The sequence below is a fragment of the Primulina tabacum genome, chromosome 5, assembly GCF_025594145.1.
Source record: "Primulina tabacum isolate GXHZ01 chromosome 5, ASM2559414v2, whole genome shotgun sequence".
Taxonomy (NCBI): domain Eukaryota; kingdom Viridiplantae; phylum Streptophyta; class Magnoliopsida; order Lamiales; family Gesneriaceae; genus Primulina; species Primulina tabacum.
Genome location: NC_134554.1, coordinates 33,540,190 through 33,559,812, shown reverse-complemented (window position 1 = coordinate 33,559,812; position 19,623 = coordinate 33,540,190). Strand labels below are relative to the sequence as shown.

Sequence of the window (19,623 nt, the reverse complement as noted above, 5' to 3'; positions counted from 1 at the left end):
TATAGAGGCAGCCTCAAGTCCTTCAAATACTCTCGACACACTCTCCTGCACTCTCATATTTTCGAAGCTTTACTTTGTTGTCTCGGCTGCTGCTGCTCCTACCGGCTGCTGTTCCTCTGCCGTTATTCTGTCCTCGTGATAAAGTTCAGGTACTTTTCAGTTCGTCACAGTGGTGCCTCGTGCTAGGGTACTGCTGATTATTCCGTTGTATCATGGGAAACAGACGTCCAAGTTCATACTCGAAGCACATACCGGAGAGGGGTAAATCTTTTTTAAGGAAACTATATTTCATACAGGCCTCGGTTTGATTTATTTAAGAATTGTACTACTATTTTGATTCGATGTATTGTTTTGCTGGTTTTACACATAGCTATATGTCATGTGTCATTCGATATATTTTGAACAACAATCTTAAAACAGATTAATCATTACGTGGTTTGTTTCAGATATGGCTACTGAAACCAGCGTGCAAAGGGAAACTGGTCACGTTGTCCCTACTGTTGTTCCGTTGTATCATGGGAAACAGACGTCCAAGTTCATCCTCGAAGCACATACCGGAGGGGGCAAATCTTTTGTAAGGAAACTATATTTCATACAGGCCTCGGTTTGATTTATTTAAGAATTGTACTACTATTTTGATTCGATGTATTGTTTTGCTGGTTTTACACATAGCTATATGTCATGTGTCATTCGATATATTTTGAACAACAATCTTAAAACAGATTAATCATTACATGATTTGTTTCAGATATGGCTACTGAAACCAGCGTGCAAAGGGAAACTGGTCACGTTGTCCCTACTGTGCCTCAAGTTTTCCCTCATGTTATCCCACGTGTTGCTGCGGTTGTTGTCCCAGCCAGTCACGGTGAAAAACCCGAGAAGTTCAGTGGTGTGGACTTCAAAAGGTGGCAGCAGAAGATGCTGTTTTACTTGACGATGCTGAACCTAGCTAGATTCCTCTCTAAGGATACTCCTAAACTCCAAGAGGGTGAGGGAGATGTTGAATCTGTTAGTGCGGTGGAGGCATGGAATCATTCTGATTTTTTATGCCGAAACTATGTACTAAACGGATTGACCGAATCGCTCTACAACGTGTTTTGCGAAAAGAAAACGGCTAAAGAGTTATGGGAATCCCTTGACAGAAAGTACAAAACCGAGGATGTCGGGGCCAAGAAGTTTCTTGTAGGCCGCTTTCTGGACTTTAAAATGGTGGATTCAAAGCCGGTTATTAGCCAAGTTCAAGAACTCCGAGTGATTCTTCACGAGATTCACGGTGAGGGGATGACTTTGAGCGAATCATTTCAATTGGCTGCTATTGTTGAGAAGCTACTACCAGCTTGGAAGGATTTCAAAAATTACTTGAAGCACAAGTGAAAGGAGATGAATGTTGAAGAGCTCATTGTTCGACTTCGCATCGAGGAAGACAACAAGAGTTCGGAAAGACGACTTTTTTCTCTTGTTGCCGCTAAGGCAAATGTTGTCGAGCACGGTCAAAGCTCGAAAAAAAGAAACTTTTCTCCCTCCAGCAAAAAGTTGAACCTCATACCCAAAGGAGGCGTTTCAAAGAAAAAGTTCTCTGAAAAATTCTATAATTGGATTGGCATGGGTCACAAGGCATCTGAATGTAAGAAGCCAAAGAAAAACCGAGAGGTGAATGTGATGGAGAACATATCTCAAGAGGTTTCAAATATGAATCTCTGTGCTGTAATATCAGAAGTTAATCTGGTGGGTTCGAATCCAAGGGAGTGGTGGATCGACACTGGTTCCACTCATCATCTTTGCTCGGACAAGGATATGTTTGCAACTCGTGAGGAATCGGAGAATGGTGAAAAACTATTCATGGAAAATTCTGTCAATTCTGAAATCAAGGGTCAAGGAAAAGTCGTCCTAAAGATGACATCTGGAAAAGAACTGACTCTGAACAATGTGCTGTATGTACCTGACATCCGCAAGAACTTGGTGTCCGGGTCGCTTCTTAACAAGCATGATTTCCGCATTGTCTTTGAGTCAGATAAAGTTGTTTTGTCGAAAAGTGGAATGTTTGTTGTCAAAGGTTATGTTTGTAATGGGTTATTTAAACTCAATGTAATGGCTATTAAGCTCGTGATGAATAGAGTTAATACTTTTGCTTACTTGCTAGAGTCTTCTTGTTTGTGGCATGATAGACTTGGACACATTAATTATGATACAATTCGTAGATTAATTAACATGAAAAGCATTCCCGCATTCCAAATTGATAAACAACACAAATGTGAAACTTGTGTTGAGGCAAAACTAACGAGATCATCTTTTCGAACAATTGAAAGAAATAGTGAACCACTTGATCTAATTCACAGTGATATATGTGATTTAAAATGTGTACAAACTCGTGGTGGAAATAAATACTTTATTACTTTTTTTGACGATAGCACAAAATATTGTTATGTGTATCTTCTTAAAAGTAAGGATGAAACTATTGACAAATTTGTCCAATATAAGAGTGAAGTTGAAAACCAACTTAGCAAGAAAATAAATGTGCTAAGAAGTGATCGTGGAGGTGAATATGAATCCCCATTTGCTGAGTTTTGTGCTCAACACGGTATCAAACATGAAAGAACTGCACCTTATTCTCCTCAGCAAAATGGCATTGCAGAGAAAAAGAATCGCACATTGAAAAAATTGATGAATGCGTTGTTATTAAGTTCTGGTTTACCACAGAACTTGTGGGGGGAAGCTGTTCTAACAGCAAACTACCTTTTAATTAAGGTGCCCCGAAAGAAGCAAGATAAAATTCCATACGAGTTATGGAAAGGTAGAAGTCCTTCCTACCAATACTTGCGAGTATGGGGGTGTCTTGCTAAGGTAGCAGTACCCACTTCAAAGAAAGTAAAGATAGGACACAGTACCAGCGTATCGTTTTCTTGTACATGAATCTCAAATACCTGATATTCAGAAGAATACGATAATGAAATCAAGAAATGCTTCGTTCTTTGAACACATGTTTCCATACAAATCTAAGGAAGAACCAAGTTCATCCAAAAGATTGTACGAGACAATTGATAAAGAACAAGAGCTTGATCAAGATATTGAACCTAGACGTAGTAAGAGAGCTAGGACTGAGAAATCCTTTGGTCTGGATTTCATCACTTTCATGATGGAAAGTGAACCTCAAAGCTTCAAGGACGCAATCAGTTCATCTGAGGGACCTCTATGGAAAGAGGTTATCAATTCCGAAATGGAATCCATTTTACAAAACCATACGTGGGAATTAGTAAATCTTCCTCCGGGAAGCAAACCACTAGGCTGTAAATGGATTTTCAAAAGGAAAATGAAATCAAATGGAACCATAGATATGTATAAAGCCAGATTGGTAATTAAAGGTTACCATCAACGAGAAGGGCTTGATTACCTAACACATATTCTCCTATATCGAGAATAACCTCTATTCGTGTGATACTTGCGATTGCCGCCTTGCGGAATCTTGAAGTACACCAAATGGATGTAAAGACAGCTTTTCTAAATGGAGATTTAGAAGAGGACATTTACATAGAACAACCTGAGGGATTTTCTGCGACTATGCAAGAAAATAAGGTTTGTAAACTGGTGAAGTCTCTATATGGCTTAAAACAAGCACCAAAGCAATGACACGAAAAATTTGATAAAGCCATGATGGAAAGTGGATTTAAATTCAGTGAATGTGACAAATGTGTATACATAAAAAAAACTGAAAATGGATATGTCATTTTATGTCTTTACGTAGATTACATACTTATCATTGGTAGTAATGATAAGATGATCAAATCCACCAAGAAGTTATTGAACTCAAGATTTGACATGAAATATTTGGGCTTAGCCGATGTAATCCTTGGAATTAAAATCCATAGAACATCAGAAGGGCTAGTCTTAAGTCAGTCACATTATGTTGACAAAATACTTGAGAAATTCAATAATGATGACTCTGCATTGGCTAAAACTCTGATAGATACCATTCAGCATCTATCAAAGAATCGAGGTGAAAGTATGTCTCAATTAGAGTACTCTCGAGTCATTGGAAGTCTGATGTACTTAATGAGTTGTACAAGATCAGACATAGCTTATGCAGTAAGCAAATTGAGTAGATTCACGAGTAATCCAGGAGTTGAACACTGGAAAGCAATTATCAGATTGCTAAGATACTTAAGGTTCACTCGTGATCATAGGCTGCATTATACCAGATATCCTGCTGTTATTGAAGGATACAGTGATGCAAATTGGATATCTGATATGAAAGACTCAAAATCTACAAGTGGATTTGTATTCACTTTAGGAGGTACAGTAATTACGTGGAAATCTTCTAAAGAAACTGTAATAGCCAGATCCACTATGGAATCTGAGTTTATAGCTCTTGACAAGTGTGCTGAAGAGGCTGAATGGTTGCGTCACTTCTTAGAAGATGTTCCAGGATGGGAAAAACCAGTGCCGGCTATATGCATACATTGTGATAGCCAATCTGCAATTGGAAGGGCACAAATTAAAATATATAATGGTAAGTCTAGGCATATACGTCGTAGACATAATACCATTATACAACTACTCTCAACTGGAGTTATCTCTGTTGACTATGTAAAGTCAAAGGATAATATAGCGGATCCGCTGACCAAAGGATTAAACAGAGAGTTAGTTATGAAATCGTCAAAGGGAATGGGGCTCAAGCATATAGAATAAATTAGTGCGAAGGAAAATCCAACCTACGCTGACTGGAGATCCCAAGAACTAGGTTCAATGAGACAACCTAATCGCACTAATTTGGAGAATCATTGTGAGGGGTTATCCCTACTCCATTCCTATTATCAAACAGTGAATGTTGAGGATAAGCTTACGGCTTTTTAATGATTCTGATCAAAAGCAATATAGAATCATCTATGTAAGAGAGAAGTGGAGCCGCTTCAAAAGAATTGCAGGGCTCAATTATAGACCCTCTTGCAGAACCAGGAGTGTGTTCATGGCCAAAACGAACACAATCATGATAACTGAATAGTATTAGGAAGAGTCGTGTGTGAAGTATATCTTAATTCACACAAACGGCTGTACACTTCAAAGACATCATGTCTACTGTCAACCAGTGAATTGTTATGTTTTCACAAGGGAAGGTTCAAAGGGTAATATATACCTATCCTATGCAAGATTCAACTGTTGAACTTTATCACGAAAAATCGTCGAATATCTTTCAATTTCCATTCATGTGGGGGATTGTTGGACTTATGTATTGGGCTTGGTCCATTTGAATGAGAAATTGGACAAGCTTGTGGATGGTAAGTGGGAAATGTCCCACATAGGAAAAAGAACATGACATTGGTGAGCTTATATTGACTTACACTTTGTGGATGTGTAAGAAAGATTGGTCAAGAGGCTCTCTCTCGCGCACGCCGGTGCAGGGGGGTGCAAATCATGGGTCCGATTTGCAGTGGAAAAAGGCTTGACTTGTGTGCAAGCGTACGAGCACAACCTGGGTGTGTCGAATGTCGGACCGATCAAGGCAAAATTTCCCCCCACCAAGGTTCACCTGGCTTTTGTTAATTTTTTTCGAAATTTCAGTTATGAATGACCTTCCATCTGCCTGACTCTTCATATGGCCTGCGTGACCTTTGACGTTCCAGCTGGACTGACCTTTGGTGTTCCAGCTGGACTGACCTTTAGTGCTCCAGCTGGACTGACCTTTGGCCTTTCGGATGGCCAGCCGTGACTGTCCATATGGAACTGGAGTGCCTATATATAGAGACAGCCTCAAGTCCTTCAAATACTCTCGACACACTCTCTTGCACTCTCATATTTTCGAAGCTTTACTTTGTTGTCTCGGCTGCTGCTGCTGCTGCTCCTACCGGCTGCTGTTCATCTGCCGTTATTCTGTCCTCGTGATAAATTTCAGGTACTTTTCAGTTCGCCATATTGGAGCCTCATGCTAGGGTACTGCTGGTTGTTCCGTTGTATCCTGGTAAACAGACGTCCAAGTTCATCCTCGAAGCACATACCGGAGGGGGCGAATCTGTTTTAAGGAAACTTTATTTCATACAGGACCTCGGTTTGATTTATTTTAGAATTGTACTACTGTTTTGATTCGCTGTACTATTTTGCTGATTTTACACATAACTAACTATATGTCCTGTTCCATTCGATATATTTTGAACAACACAAATTATGGACTTCGATTATATTTTTATTATTAATAATAAAACAATAGATGAAATTTTAAATGCATAACGTATTTATTTACGCATTAGTCATAAGTATAATGCATTTCAAATGACTCTATTATTATGTGAACTTGAAATCCATCATAATTAACATGAGACAATTATATAAATATGGAAGAGTGACTTTGAAGTTTATAATTTTGTGTATCTAAAACTAAAAAAAAAACATTTGAATATATTTAAAATCGAAGATACAACCTTAATATTTACTAAATCTCCAAAACAATAGTGAACCTTCTGCCACTTCACTTATGAAATTTTTGCAACATCTAAAAAAATAAAAATTAGATTTTTCCCTAACAAATTTATTTACAAATAAAAAATCTAATAATCTTTTTTTAAATGTTGCAAACACTTCCTTGGCAATGAATGTTCTTGACATGAGAGGCTTCCAAATTTTCTTGACAAAGTAAAAGCCTAATTATTATAATTCGAATTTTTTTGTTATTCAAATCCTAACTTTTTAAAAAAATAATAATAATTAAATACACTTCAAATAGTTTGATGGCCTCACAAAACCATACTATTATTTTTCAGCTGGTTGTAAATTAAATGAATAAGATTAAATACAATTAATTTGAAAGATAATAAAACCGGATTCAAAAATCGAAAATGTCATAAACCAAAATCGAACCATATACATCTATACTATATTATTAAGTTTAAGACTCTTATAATAATTTACTTAAATAACACCAAAATATTTAATTACATAATTATCCTTTTTACCATACTAAAAACTCCTCAAATCAATCCATATTTTAAAAATCTAAACAAAAAACATTCTTTTTAAATCAAACAATTCTTCTAAATCGAAAATAATTTTATTTAAATTGTTTATATTATTTGATCAAATTAAAAATAATAATAACATATGCAACACGTGTGCATCTTTTATTAATATTCAATTCAAAATCTACCCTCGATGGAAATCACAAGCATCAGTTTCAAAATTTAAACCATTGATTTTCAAATCCTTGCCAGTCCTGTCATGTAAATGAAGTAGCTATATCCCACATCATTTGGGGAAAAAAATTTATAATGGAACTGAGAACCATGTTTGCAGTTTAAAAAACTACAACACAAGCTTTACGGATAATTACAGTTGTATTTTAAAAATTATAACAAGACATTTTAGATGAGCAGATGCAACTATCCTTTCTGTGCCATAGATCTCATTGATGCAATCATTCAAACGATCGAGTCGTGCACATTCATGGCTGTGCAGAGATTAATCTTCCTCAAACCATAACAATTTGTACATGGTTTTCAATCAGTATAATACAATATTACAAGCAACATCTTCATCGAATGAAAGCATTACCACATTAAGATCCGGTTGCAAAGGACAAATCACAAGTTAACAATACTCAGAAATGAATGGCACAAGCCATAACTACTATTATTTTTGGCATACCTCGTTCCCATCTGTGTTCCATGGTTGTGTTGCATCTATACTAGCTTACAAGGACAAACAGTGATTTGTCTCCTAGCTTATCACGACCCTGTATTAGAGGGAAATTGGTCAGCCACGTTTCAGCTACACTGATCAAAAATATTTCGAACTGGATGGTGCTAAAGTGATATAAACAAATGAAGCGCAGAGGAACAAACAAAGACACTGGACATTCACAGAAACTATTATTGGCCCATGGATGAAACAAAAATTTTAGGAGGAAAAATTAAAACGGTTTATGTGCAAGCATATTAAGTCAAATCCGTCACCTGAAAAGTGAATTACATAATAGATCTTCGACTTTCAATCCATTTCGCAATTTCTAATAGCATTCCTCCTATTTTGAATCTCGTCTACTACCCTCATTATGAACACAAACTTAGAATCATGCTCAGAATGCCCAACCACTGTTGGCTTCTGTGGCTACTTAAGCTCATTTTATCATCATTGTTGCCTTATCAACAGCAATTCAACATTGATCCAAACTTTCTAACATTCCCCCATCTGTTGTTGATTATATCTGAGCTCGCTTTTTGTTGTGCCTATGTGTTCTCTACTTACACAGTTGTGCTGTAAAGAGGAAAATACACAGACTTCGAGGATGGGCAAGGGGATATGTTCTGTGGATATTTCGGAAAGGGGGACAAAACTTTCCCCCAATTTAACTAATTAGAAAGATGAAATTACGTATATAGAAATGAAATTCACAAGGATATATGAACAAATATAGTTCCTTAAACCCGCATTCTTTGAAGACACCTTATTATAGCCAACACCCTCGTGTTGCAGTGACAGAAACCTCTCCCAATAGGGGAGAAGAAAGGGTTCGAATCCACGTTAAAACAAAACTCTCCACTCCACATTGTAACTAAAAAAACCTTGGATTATAAGCCACAATGTAGTATATGAATGAACAACAAAAGAAGTCTTGCTTCAGCATGTGATGGCCCATGAGCACATAACAAAGACTAGTAATAATGCGTATGTTTTGCGTAAATCTAAATTATGCAAATTATAGTATTCATAATTGTTACACACCAAAATTTAATGTTTTAAATCATTACGAAGGGAAAGGAATATTTTAGGAAATGAATAAGCATTTCAAGATATATATTAACATAACATGATATAAATTTAAAGTTGCATACAAATATTTAAGTGAGTATCATTTTAGAAGTGAAAAAGAAAAAACCAAAGTCACTAAAAGTTTAACGCATCTAGAAATATATACAGATAGGCGCCGTTTGGTGCGAATGACAAGACTCTGCATCCCTGTTTCATCAAGCATTTGACAAAAAATTATACAATAGTTGAAGTTATAAATAATTATATCATCCATATCTTTCAAATTACCATTCCGATATTTAAACCTTTTACAATCCAATAACATGAGCCAAACGGTGTCATATAATATAAGAAATAAGAATATATGTATTTTAGAAAGCAAAACATCTACAACAAACAGATTAAAGGCGGCTACTTTAGGTGCCTGTTGCTGAATTATATCATATAGATAATTTGAAGAATAATAATGTCAGCTTTACACATTCAAGGAGGCAGTTTGTATTTTATTTTAACCGGTACTTTGAGTGTCGTGGGAATTCACTATACACAGATGATTCAATAGTTTAATTGTACACCACTACATTGTCATGATTTTATCGCTAGGAATACCCATGCATGTTCATGGTCATTGCTTTTCTTGCTACAGAGACATCTATCTAGAGTTCGAACTATGGTGCAGGACATCCTAGCTAAGCATTAGCAAAACTCAAGGGACCAACATTTTACCATTAAACATCTATGAAGTAGATTGATATGGTGCATGGTTTCATACCTTCAATTCTGGCAATTCTATAATACAAGCACACTCAACCACATGGGCACCAACACGCTCTGCAATAAAAAATAAGAGAGCTTAAGTATTAAATATTAAGCATTTTCAAATAACATTAGAATAGCACATGACCTTTAATTTTTACATTTTTTTCCACAACTCATTTTTACATTGTTGAACACACGTTAAAACTAAAGGAAAATGTCCATAGGTTGCCCCATGACTTCTGCTAAAGTTCATTCAAATGCATAACCTCTGAAGTCAGACTATACAATGAAAAAAGGCTGATTGTCTTTCCCATAAACAAGGAAATCTCTTCAAGAACTTTAATTGGTTGGATTGTTTTATCAGCACATTGAGAGAGGAAATCAAAACTAAAACTCCAGTAGAGTAATGCATCATACCAAGAAGACGGATTGCAGCATTTAAGGTCCCTCCTGTCGCAATTAGATCATCTACTACAACAGCACACTCTCCAGGTTGTACAGCTCCAACATGCATCTCCATTTTGTCAGTTCCATATTCCAAGGAGTACTCTTCTGATATTACTTCCCCTAATAGGATAAGAAAGATTAAGTTATTTGGTATAGCCAATATACTAAACAAAAAGTAGTTCATATAAAACTGATAAATCTATGCTAAAGAAGATAAAAGAAGCACAATGACAAATAGCTGCAAAAGAAACTTTAACCCAATATAAATCACCTCGCACGACATTAACAAAGTAAAATGATACCTATGATTCACGAGGATATAAGGGTGAAGAGAATTGTGTGAAGCAAGGATACTGATTAATTAACATGACAAAGAATAAAACATAAACTTACGCCAGAAGTTTAACAGCATAGAACAAGTCGGAATAACGAGCAGAATGTGTTTACAGGTGTCGCTTGAACTCTTCAAATCAAAATGTTTGATAAAACGTCTGCTTCACAGCAGCAGACCTTATGCGAATACAATTGATATATACTAAGATTATCACTTCTATGTTGTTTAGACCTCGTTTTATCTCCCAACATTTTCATGCCACCTAGCACATTCTAATTGTATAACCTACGAGTGAAATAACCTCACTTGGATAAATACTGAGCCTTCTTTTTTAGGATAAAGCTCAATTCCACAACTAAAAATGCTAAAGGTCGACATCTTTTGTTGCCTCATGAATTTTTAAAATTTATAATTTCAAAAGCATGCCTAAGTAGGAAAACAATGCTATGACATCTGAGATAAGTATTCATTTGCGTTAAATCAGGACCCAGCAATGAAAATCACTCACGCTTCAAGTCAGAAACTAATCATCTAAACCGATGATTTGTGCGCCATGCACTTACATCCATGCAAAAACATGACTTGTCAATACTTCAAAAGTATGCCCAAGTAGGAAAGCAATGCTATGACATCTGAGATAAATGTTCATTTGCGTAAATCAGAACCCAGCAATGATATCACTCACGCTTCAAGTCAGAATCTAGGCATCTATCTAATTATCTAAACCGATAATTTAAATACTATGCACTTACATCTATGTGTTTTTGTCCAAAGCCACTTATCATCCAAGTTCATAACACTTTACGCACCTCATCTATGATTGACCAATGAATTCATTTGTTGAATCATAAAGACATCAGCAGAAACTTTACCAGGGAGTTTCTTAGGCTTTCTCAAAGGAACAAATTTCGCGCCGATGGCCAATGCTATTGGAGGACCAAATATAAAACCTCTTGCCTCAACACCTATAACAAATTCAAGAATCACTATAAGATCGAAACTCAAAACCAATTGCATCATGCATGTATTCTACTGAATGTCGAATTATCTGCAAAAACTACTTCAGATTTGGTTTTAAAAACTCAATCCACAAAACTGCAGCGAACAATCCCACAAATAACAAAAAAATTAGTCAAGTAGAAACGGAAGTTCCAAAAAATATTCAACAGAGAGGATAATTCACCTGCAATGACACTGATGTTTTTGTCTTTGTACCTCTCAACAAACAAATCAATCGTATCCTTAAACGCCTTCGGATCAAGGAGCAGCGTAGTTATATCATGAAACAAAATCCCTAACATAAAAAAATAAAAATCAATTCCCATTCAACAACAGCAAGATCTTAAAATACTCATAAATTCAACAAATGCAAGAGCATCCATCACCTGGCTTTGGAAAGTCGGGTATGACCCGAATGGTTGAGGAGATTCGCAGGATCCGATCATCTGTAGCATCAACACTTAAGGAAGCCATCCGCGCGGCGCTCTCCGAGGATGCTCCGCCAGTCAACGCGAAGTAGGTCAGCTGAGTTCCCCTTGCGGCGGTGGCGAAGCTAGTGTTAGGTAAAAAGCAATTTGATTTGACGAATTTAACGCCGGTTACGCTGAGAGGAGTGGGACTAGGTAAGCAATACATGCGAGAGATTTAAATAGGTGTCGGGGATAAATGCGTGAAATGAAAATAGTTGGGGAAGCTAAGGGTACATGGAATAAATAATTACCTATTATTTCTTTTTAATGAAAAGAAGAATTTCATCCTATTTTAAAAGTTATGTTTACAGTGGATGGATTGAACTTATTATTGATTATAAAAAATTTATATTCTTCGTTTCATAAATCAATTTTATGCTTAATAAAAAAAAATTTATTTTAAAGTATTGATCGAATCGATTTTAACCAAATAACATATCTGTATGGATAGAAAATCCTATCAATTATTGATTATATCTTCCACTCAGCCATTGACATCTTGTTTGATGAGAGAAAAAGGCTCTTCATTTTAGGCACAAATTTTAAGATATTTTACGCCTTTTCTCTTTTCATATTAAAAACGTGGGGATAGAAGAAATGTGACAAGAATTGGATTTTAATATAGGAAAACAAATACCATCCATCAAGAGAGTTGGGTAAGATTTACCTTGGCTAGGTTATTTTTCATATTTTCATGCGTGTATCAGTCAGTATCAACCTCTTATTCGTGATTCATGCATAGTATGTAAAATATTATATGTATACGTGAGACGGGTAACAATGTCTATATTTTCAGTAATACATTTTTGACATAAAGATAATATTTTTTCATTTGTGACCTAAATAGAAAATTTGTCTCGCAAAATTGAATTTTGAGACAATCTCACAAAATTTTTTATGTGTATATATATATGTTAAGATGTCGATAACATATGCATGTTACATGACTAGAGAATCGTTGTGTAAATTATATATATATATATATATATATATATATATATATGTTAAGATGCCAATAACATATGCATGATACGTGACTAGGGAATCGTTGTGTAAATTATTGAGTTGCAAATGGATTTTTGTTCATACTATCGGTTATTGGATCTCATTGTCCAATTTCCATTGAAATCTTGGGATATCTTAAGGTACACATTAGCTGTTTGGGTCAACTTGGCCCAAACGCAATCCTAAAACCAAAAATAAAAAATTATGAAAGAACTTATGAATCGAAAGGATCTAAATCTAATTAATATCAATTTTCTGTGTCACACACACTCTGTCCCTATATGAATTTTATTTTTAGAAACATATATTAGTTTAATTTAACTCTAACATTTTGATAATCAAGTCTTATCAGAATTATTAATCTAATTGATATTAATAAGACATCAAAGTCCATACAACAACCAACCCTGTCTTAATTCAACTCCTATTATCTTATGCGCCTTAAAAATTTGGGTTTTGACCACCATTATCGACATTCAAATCAAACAAGTTAGATTGGACTTCATTACGATGTACTCAAGCATAAAAACTATTCCACAAAAACCCATATGAGAATATATAATGAGTCAATTTTGTAAGACGTATATTTTACTTGGGTTACCTATAAAAAAAAAAGTCACAAAAATAATACATTTATTATAAATATGAGCATGATTGACTCGTCTCACAAATAAAAATCCATGAGATCGTTTCACAAGAAACCTACTTATTATAGATTGTCTTTTGTATAGTCGAGTTTTTAAAAGAATATCATATTTGTCACTCCACTACTAGTATAGTGGTGGCATTAATACAGGAGAAAATTGGATTCAAGCTAATAACGAAAAAAATCGACCTCATACAACATGAATAATAATAATAATAATAATAATAATATCTATGAATGTATTAGCGAAAAAAAAAAAACTATTTATAAAATAACTTTTTAAGAATTGAAAGTTCGGGAAGAAAAAAAAAGTATTGAAAAAGTTGTGGCAAGCTCCAGGATGGTATGAATCCTGAAAAGTCAAAGTCAAATTGATAGAAGTCAGATTTGAGGATCCCAACATGGTCAAAATGAAAAATTACTGCATTATTACACCGAGATGACGAGATCAACTTTTGAAATTTCTAAGTTTAGGTGCTCTTAATTTGTTCTATATTAGCATATTCTTCGTTCTAAAAAATAGTAGTCCGATAGTACGTCGGTATTCTACGAATATATCCAAGAGAATTCAAGTAAAATTTGATCACAATATCCTCATTCAATGCACATATATGATATGAACGCGGCAGCCGCGTACAAGGTTTGACTTGGACTGAGTCGATAGTACTGCCGCCCCGACTACTCGTCACTTACCCTATTTGCTCCCACGCAACTAACCCACTTGGCTTCCAGATTTTGTTATATTTATTCTTTAATTAATTAAAAATATAAAACGTGTTGTCGAATCCATGGACTCTTCTTGTACCTGGGCTGCATGGTTGAGTGGAGCTCTTCTTTTCCTCACACTTGTCACGCAGCTTCCTCTCCCCTTTCCCACTGTGGCTATTCTTCTTCTTTATATAAAACCCAAAAGCACTTCACATTCGTATATCGAATTCATACAGTATCTTTCTGGTCTTCTCTCTTCGTTTTCTTGATCACTTAAACATGGCGCTTGAAGCTTTGAACTCGCCGACTACTCCTGCGCCTCCTTCGTTTCTATACGAGAATGATCATGCCAGTCTGATGTATCAACTTGATTCATGGACCAAAGGCAAGAGATCCAAGCGTCCACGAAGCGTTGAAACGCAGGAACCCACTGAGGAAGAGTACTTGGCTCTTTGTCTTATCATGCTCGCTCGCGGTGTCACTTCTACCTCTGTCCCGGTGATGATGGATAAGAATTCACAAACTCGGACCAGAACTCCACCGCCTCCAGTTGCGGTGGACTCGGCTAAGTTAATTTACAAGTGTTCTGTTTGTAACAAGGCGTTTGGATCCTACCAAGCTTTGGGTGGACACAAAGCCAGCCACCGCAAGCTCAACGGCGGGGATGAGAACTCTACTACCTCCACCTCCGCCGCCACTACCTCCACTAGTTCTGCTACAGCACTGAGCGGGAAGACCCACGAGTGTTCCATCTGTCACAAGCGCTTCCCCACAGGGCAGGCCTTGGGAGGCCACAAGCGCCGCCACTACGAAGGCAACGTAGGTGCAGGGAACAGCGCGGTGACGTCTTCGGAGGGTGCGGGATCCACCGTTACACACAGAGACTTCGACTTGAATCTGCCAGCATTGCCGAATTTGTGGCCGGGATTTGGCTCAGGCGCTGAAGATGAAGTTGAAAGCCCACACCCTGCCAAGAAATCGCGTCTCTCGCTGGCAAAAAAATCGGAAATATTCTTAACAAAATCAGCACAGCTGCAGAATTAGGAAATTAATTAATATTGGGAAATTCATTATTTTTATCTGTTTGTTTTTAAAAACATTTTGGTTGGTGGAAATTCATTGGTGTACATAAGACTTTTAATCGATTTTATTTAATATTCATTATTTAATGGTTTTGCTCCATTAATAGATCATACTCATGTTGATCGTTACAATAATTCATTGATTTACTACATATATTTCATGATCCGATGAAAAATATTTATTGTAATTTAGTAATTACTGTAAGAAAAATATATTAATTAGAATAGGTCATGTAAATAAAACATCAATTTATATAAAATTTGTATACAATATAGTTCAGAACTAGTAATGCTGCTTTAGACGGATAGAATGCAAAGGGAAATAGCAAATATGATAGAAATTAGAATGAATTACTTGGGAATCCAACGTGTGATATGTGAAAATAGACACAATATTTATGCGCTTAGACACTCAATATTTCAATAACTTGCTCTATTCACTACAAGGCATGGATAACCAACCCATTATCGTATTCCCATTAACACGGTAGATGAATGAATCATTCTCCATAAATTTTGTGTTTAGATTCGGATATAAAATTAATAATTATAAATCAGTGTTGCCACCAAATTACATAAACCTCTTGTGTCGTAGGACGACACGTCTTTGTTACCTTATTTTATTCTATGTTAGAATTTATCAACGCTAATATAATCCAACATGGAGCATCTTGTAACGACATATGTTAGAAAGTTTGGTTCCAGAATGTAGATTGTTTTGATCGCAATAATGGTGTCCTTAAAGAAATATTGCTCCACTATATTGCTGCTGGTAAATGGCAATTTCCTTCCAGGAAAAATTAAAAACAAAGAATAAAATATATCGACAGCAATATCTATATATTTTGTGGGAACCCGTACGCTAATCATATTTTTAATCATCATTTGGGACAATTTAATCACTAATAATAAACATGGTCTAATTTTTTTTTTTTTTAAATACAATATGAATTGCGGAACGTAATGGAATTCAATATAATATACATATCAGTATAAAGGCACAAGTCTTGTACTACATACAATCATTCAACTAAGGTTTAACATCTAAATCTCAAGTGTCCAAACCCTATCTTTAATCAAGTCCCGTAGTCTCCACTCTAATCACGATCTCCCTTCATCTCCTCGACCCTGAACATGTCCCACCTGTTGCCATGCACACATACAAACAAGACAACAGCCGAATAACTCCGGTGAGATAAATATCCCAGTATAAACAATGTAAACATGCAGTCATATAAAAGCATATATAAAAGCATATATAAAAGCATGAAACACATATCAATAACATGTATCAAATCTGAACAACATGTATCAATACCAACTCTGAATCACACTCTGTGACTCCTAGACTCTGACTCGACTCAATCTAATCTAGGGATCCCGATCTGAATAAGAACGCAACGTTCTTCCATCTACTTTACCCCAGCTAGATGGTGGTACGTTCTTAGTCCCAGACTTTGGCTGTCTATATCAAAGATCTGCAATACGAGTCGGTCTTCTCCTCAGTCTATCGATATATATCCAAAAGTCCAGTAACTTGGCGGTTCTGCCCTGGCGGTTCTACCAAAGACTAGGCGGGTCTGCCCAACTCTGACTCATGCTTTGCTATAATCAATAGAATAAGCATATCAATATCAAGCATTGTAAATATCAAATGCAATAATCATTCAGTATGTGATTTTGGGAAACTCAAGTTAAAGCTAACTCGAGTTGTGCAATCTCGAATCAACATTTATTTATACCTTTCTTTCTGTCTATCTGACTCTGTCGAAGTCTCGGATTCACAGTCTGTCAATATCAATCTGGCAATGACAATATCGAAGGAATACAACACTACAACAAAAATGGCTTTTCGCAGCACGCAAATTCGCTTTCCGCGGCGCACATTGCACGCTGCGAAGTTCCAAGCTGTTGAAAGTTCAAGATTATCCGCAGCGTATATGTGCACGCTGTTAATACTATTATCAACGGCGTGCATATGTACGCCGTTAATACTACTATCTGCAGCGTGCAATGTATGCCGTTAATAGGGAAAAAACATCTAAATATTAGCAACGGTTTTTGACAAAACCGTCGCTAATTGGCGTCGGTTTAAACCGAATACAGCCGTCGCTAAACTAGCGACGGTGTATAAATTAACGACGGTGTTTAAATTTAGCGACAGTGTTTAAATTTAGCGACGGTTCCAAACCCGTCGCTACATGTCGCGACAGTTTAAAAATCGTCGCTAAAGTTTGCTTAAAAAAAAATTTACTTTTATAATTTAATAAATTTTAAAAAAACTACAATACAACTACGATAAATTGACTGATGATTTTAACTAACACTTTAAAAATTAACCAAAAATTGAAACAAAAAAATTATTTAAATCGAAATTAAAATCGTATAAGAAAGAAAAAATTTAAGTGTTAGTGAAGTTGTGTGGAAGAAAGTGGAACGAAAATCGGATATTTATAGACAATTTGCGACTATTAGCGACGGTTCTCCGTCAAACCGTCGCTATTAGTGACGGTTAGGGTATAATCGTCGCTGAGCTCTTAGCGACGGGTTTTATTAAACCGTCGCTAAACGCGACGGTTTTTTCTTAAACGGTCGCCGATTTAAATCGGCGACGGTTTATCGTATACGGTCCTTAAATGTTGGGACAGTTTTATAAACCGTCGCAAATTTTAAATTGGCGACGGTTTATTTAAAACCGTCGCTAATTTAAACATTTGCAACCTTTTTCCACAGCGTGCTTTTAATGCACGCCGTGAATGCATGGTGTATTAACAGCGCACATTATTGCACGCCGCGGATAGTATATAATATTACTTTCCGCAGCGTGCTTTTCATGCATGCTGTGAATACATAGGGTATTAACAGCGCACATTATTGCACGCTGCGGATAGTATATAATATTACTTTCCGCAGCGTGCTTTTAATGCGCGCCGTTAATGTATATGTTATTAACGGCGCGCATAAAAAGCACGCTGCGGAAAGTATATAATATTTATAGCACACATAAATACACGCTGCGGATATTACTTTCCGCAGCGTGCTTTAAATGCACGCCGTTAAAAGTACTATTCCCAGCGTGCTTTTAATGCACGCTGTTGATGATATGCTGCGGAAAATCTTTTTTCTTGTAGTGCAATATCAATACATTCCTCAATCAATACTGGATATAATCAGAATTCAATCAAATTCTGTTTCAACAGCATAACTGCACAATCTTAATATACCCAGCCATACAAATCGATACATATCAATTCCTGCAACTCATGGTCAATAACGATACACATCTGATATCATATCTCAACCCAATCAACTCTGAAAATCATAACAATTCTATACGATATCCGTTCTTCAATCCGGTTTCGATTATACGATGTCTAACATGTCAGAAACACCATATATGAATCATATCCGATTCCTTCAACATCATAATTTCAAGACATGACAAAACGTAGTAAAAGTTACGTCCAGTTGTAGCCTGCGTCGATAGGAATACAATACCGAAGTCGGATTCAAAATCTAACGGACGGATTTATCGCAAATCAAAATCTAAAATCAAGAATCATGTTTTCCCCCGAGCCTTCCGTTTTCCTCTTGTTTTTCATTCTGAAGATTTATATGTATATATATTCACACGTTGCATGTAAAGGTTAGGTGGCTCGCCCTTTGTAAAACACGTCTCGCGCATATGCGTGACATCACTCGGCGCATATGCGCGAGACCATATGTCTCGGCGCTTCCTCTGCACAGCACCTCGCGCATATGCGCGCCCTTACTCGGCGCATATGCGCGAGGCCTTTGTTCATTTTACCCAACTCTCGGGTACCCTCGCGCATGTGCGCGGATACACGTCGCGCATATGCGCGAGGTTCTCTGGACATCTCGCGCATGTGCGTGCTCCCCGTCGCGCATGTGCGCGCTCCCCGTCGCGCATGTGCGCCCACTTCTCTGGAGTTGACTTTAAACCCTCGCACAGCTTGCGCATATGCGCGCACACCCACCGCGCATATGCGCGAGACCCTCTGCCCGTTTCGCGCATGTGCGCGAAAGGCACTGTCCTCGCACTTACATCTTTTCATGCTGAATCAAATCGTGTCCCGATTAATCCTCTCATAATTATATCAAATTATAAATCAATAATTACAGATTACTATGATTAAATTCTCGGGCATTACATTTCTCCCCTCCTAAGATATGATTTCGTCCCCGAAATCACAGGCAATCAATCATATCAATAAGAAGGAATGTAATAGAAACGGAATAGAAACTTACGTCAGTGAAACAATGCTGGGAATTCCTGTCTCATGTCTGATTCAGTTTCCCATGTGGCTTCTTCAATGCCATGACGAGTCCATTGAACTTTCACAAGCGGAATTGTCTTTGTTCTGAGCTGTTTTTCTTTACGATCGATAATCCGAATCGATTTCTCGACATAACTCAATGTCT

General features: G+C 36.6%; 2 protein-coding genes across 2 annotated transcripts; one reads left to right on the top strand and one right to left on the bottom strand.

Annotated features, from left to right (window-relative positions):
* Window positions 1-7,446: 7,446 nt before the first annotated feature.
* LOC142547439 (adenine phosphoribosyltransferase 1-like) lies at window positions 7,447-11,949 on the bottom strand. The gene is made up of 6 exons (XM_075655740.1): window positions 11,656-11,949; window positions 11,454-11,564; window positions 11,143-11,235; window positions 9,907-10,056; window positions 9,503-9,561; window positions 7,447-7,714 (listed from the first exon to the last, which is right to left on the bottom strand). The coding sequence occupies exons 1-6, from the start codon at window positions 11,903-11,905 to the stop codon at window positions 7,667-7,669; spliced, it is 711 nt and encodes a 236-aa protein (XP_075511855.1). The 5' UTR covers window positions 11,906-11,949; the 3' UTR covers window positions 7,447-7,666.
* Window positions 11,950-14,135: 2,186 nt separating this feature from the next.
* LOC142547438 (zinc finger protein ZAT10-like) lies at window positions 14,136-15,280 on the top strand. Its single transcript, XM_075655739.1, has one exon. The coding sequence runs from the start codon at window positions 14,378-14,380 to the stop codon at window positions 15,140-15,142; it is 765 nt and encodes a 254-aa protein (XP_075511854.1). The 5' UTR covers window positions 14,136-14,377; the 3' UTR covers window positions 15,143-15,280.
* The last annotated feature ends 4,343 nt before the right edge of the window (window positions 15,281-19,623 follow it).

Excerpts from the sequence above, each read along its gene's own strand:
- LOC142547439 (XM_075655740.1), bottom strand. The coding sequence starts at position 11,905 with ATGTATTGCTTACCTAGTCCCACTCCTCTCAGCGTAACCGGCGTTAAA. Across the intron at positions 11,236-11,453 it reads AAACATCAGTGTCATTGCAG|GTGTTGAGGCAAGAGGTTTT; the intron begins GTGAATTATCCT and ends AATTTGTTATAG. Across the intron at positions 10,057-11,142 it reads AAAGCCTAAGAAACTCCCTG|GGGAAGTAATATCAGAAGAG; the intron begins GTAAAGTTTCTG and ends TTATCCTATTAG.
- LOC142547438 (XM_075655739.1), top strand. The coding sequence starts at position 14,378 with ATGGCGCTTGAAGCTTTGAACTCGCCGACTACTCCTGCGCCTCCTTCG.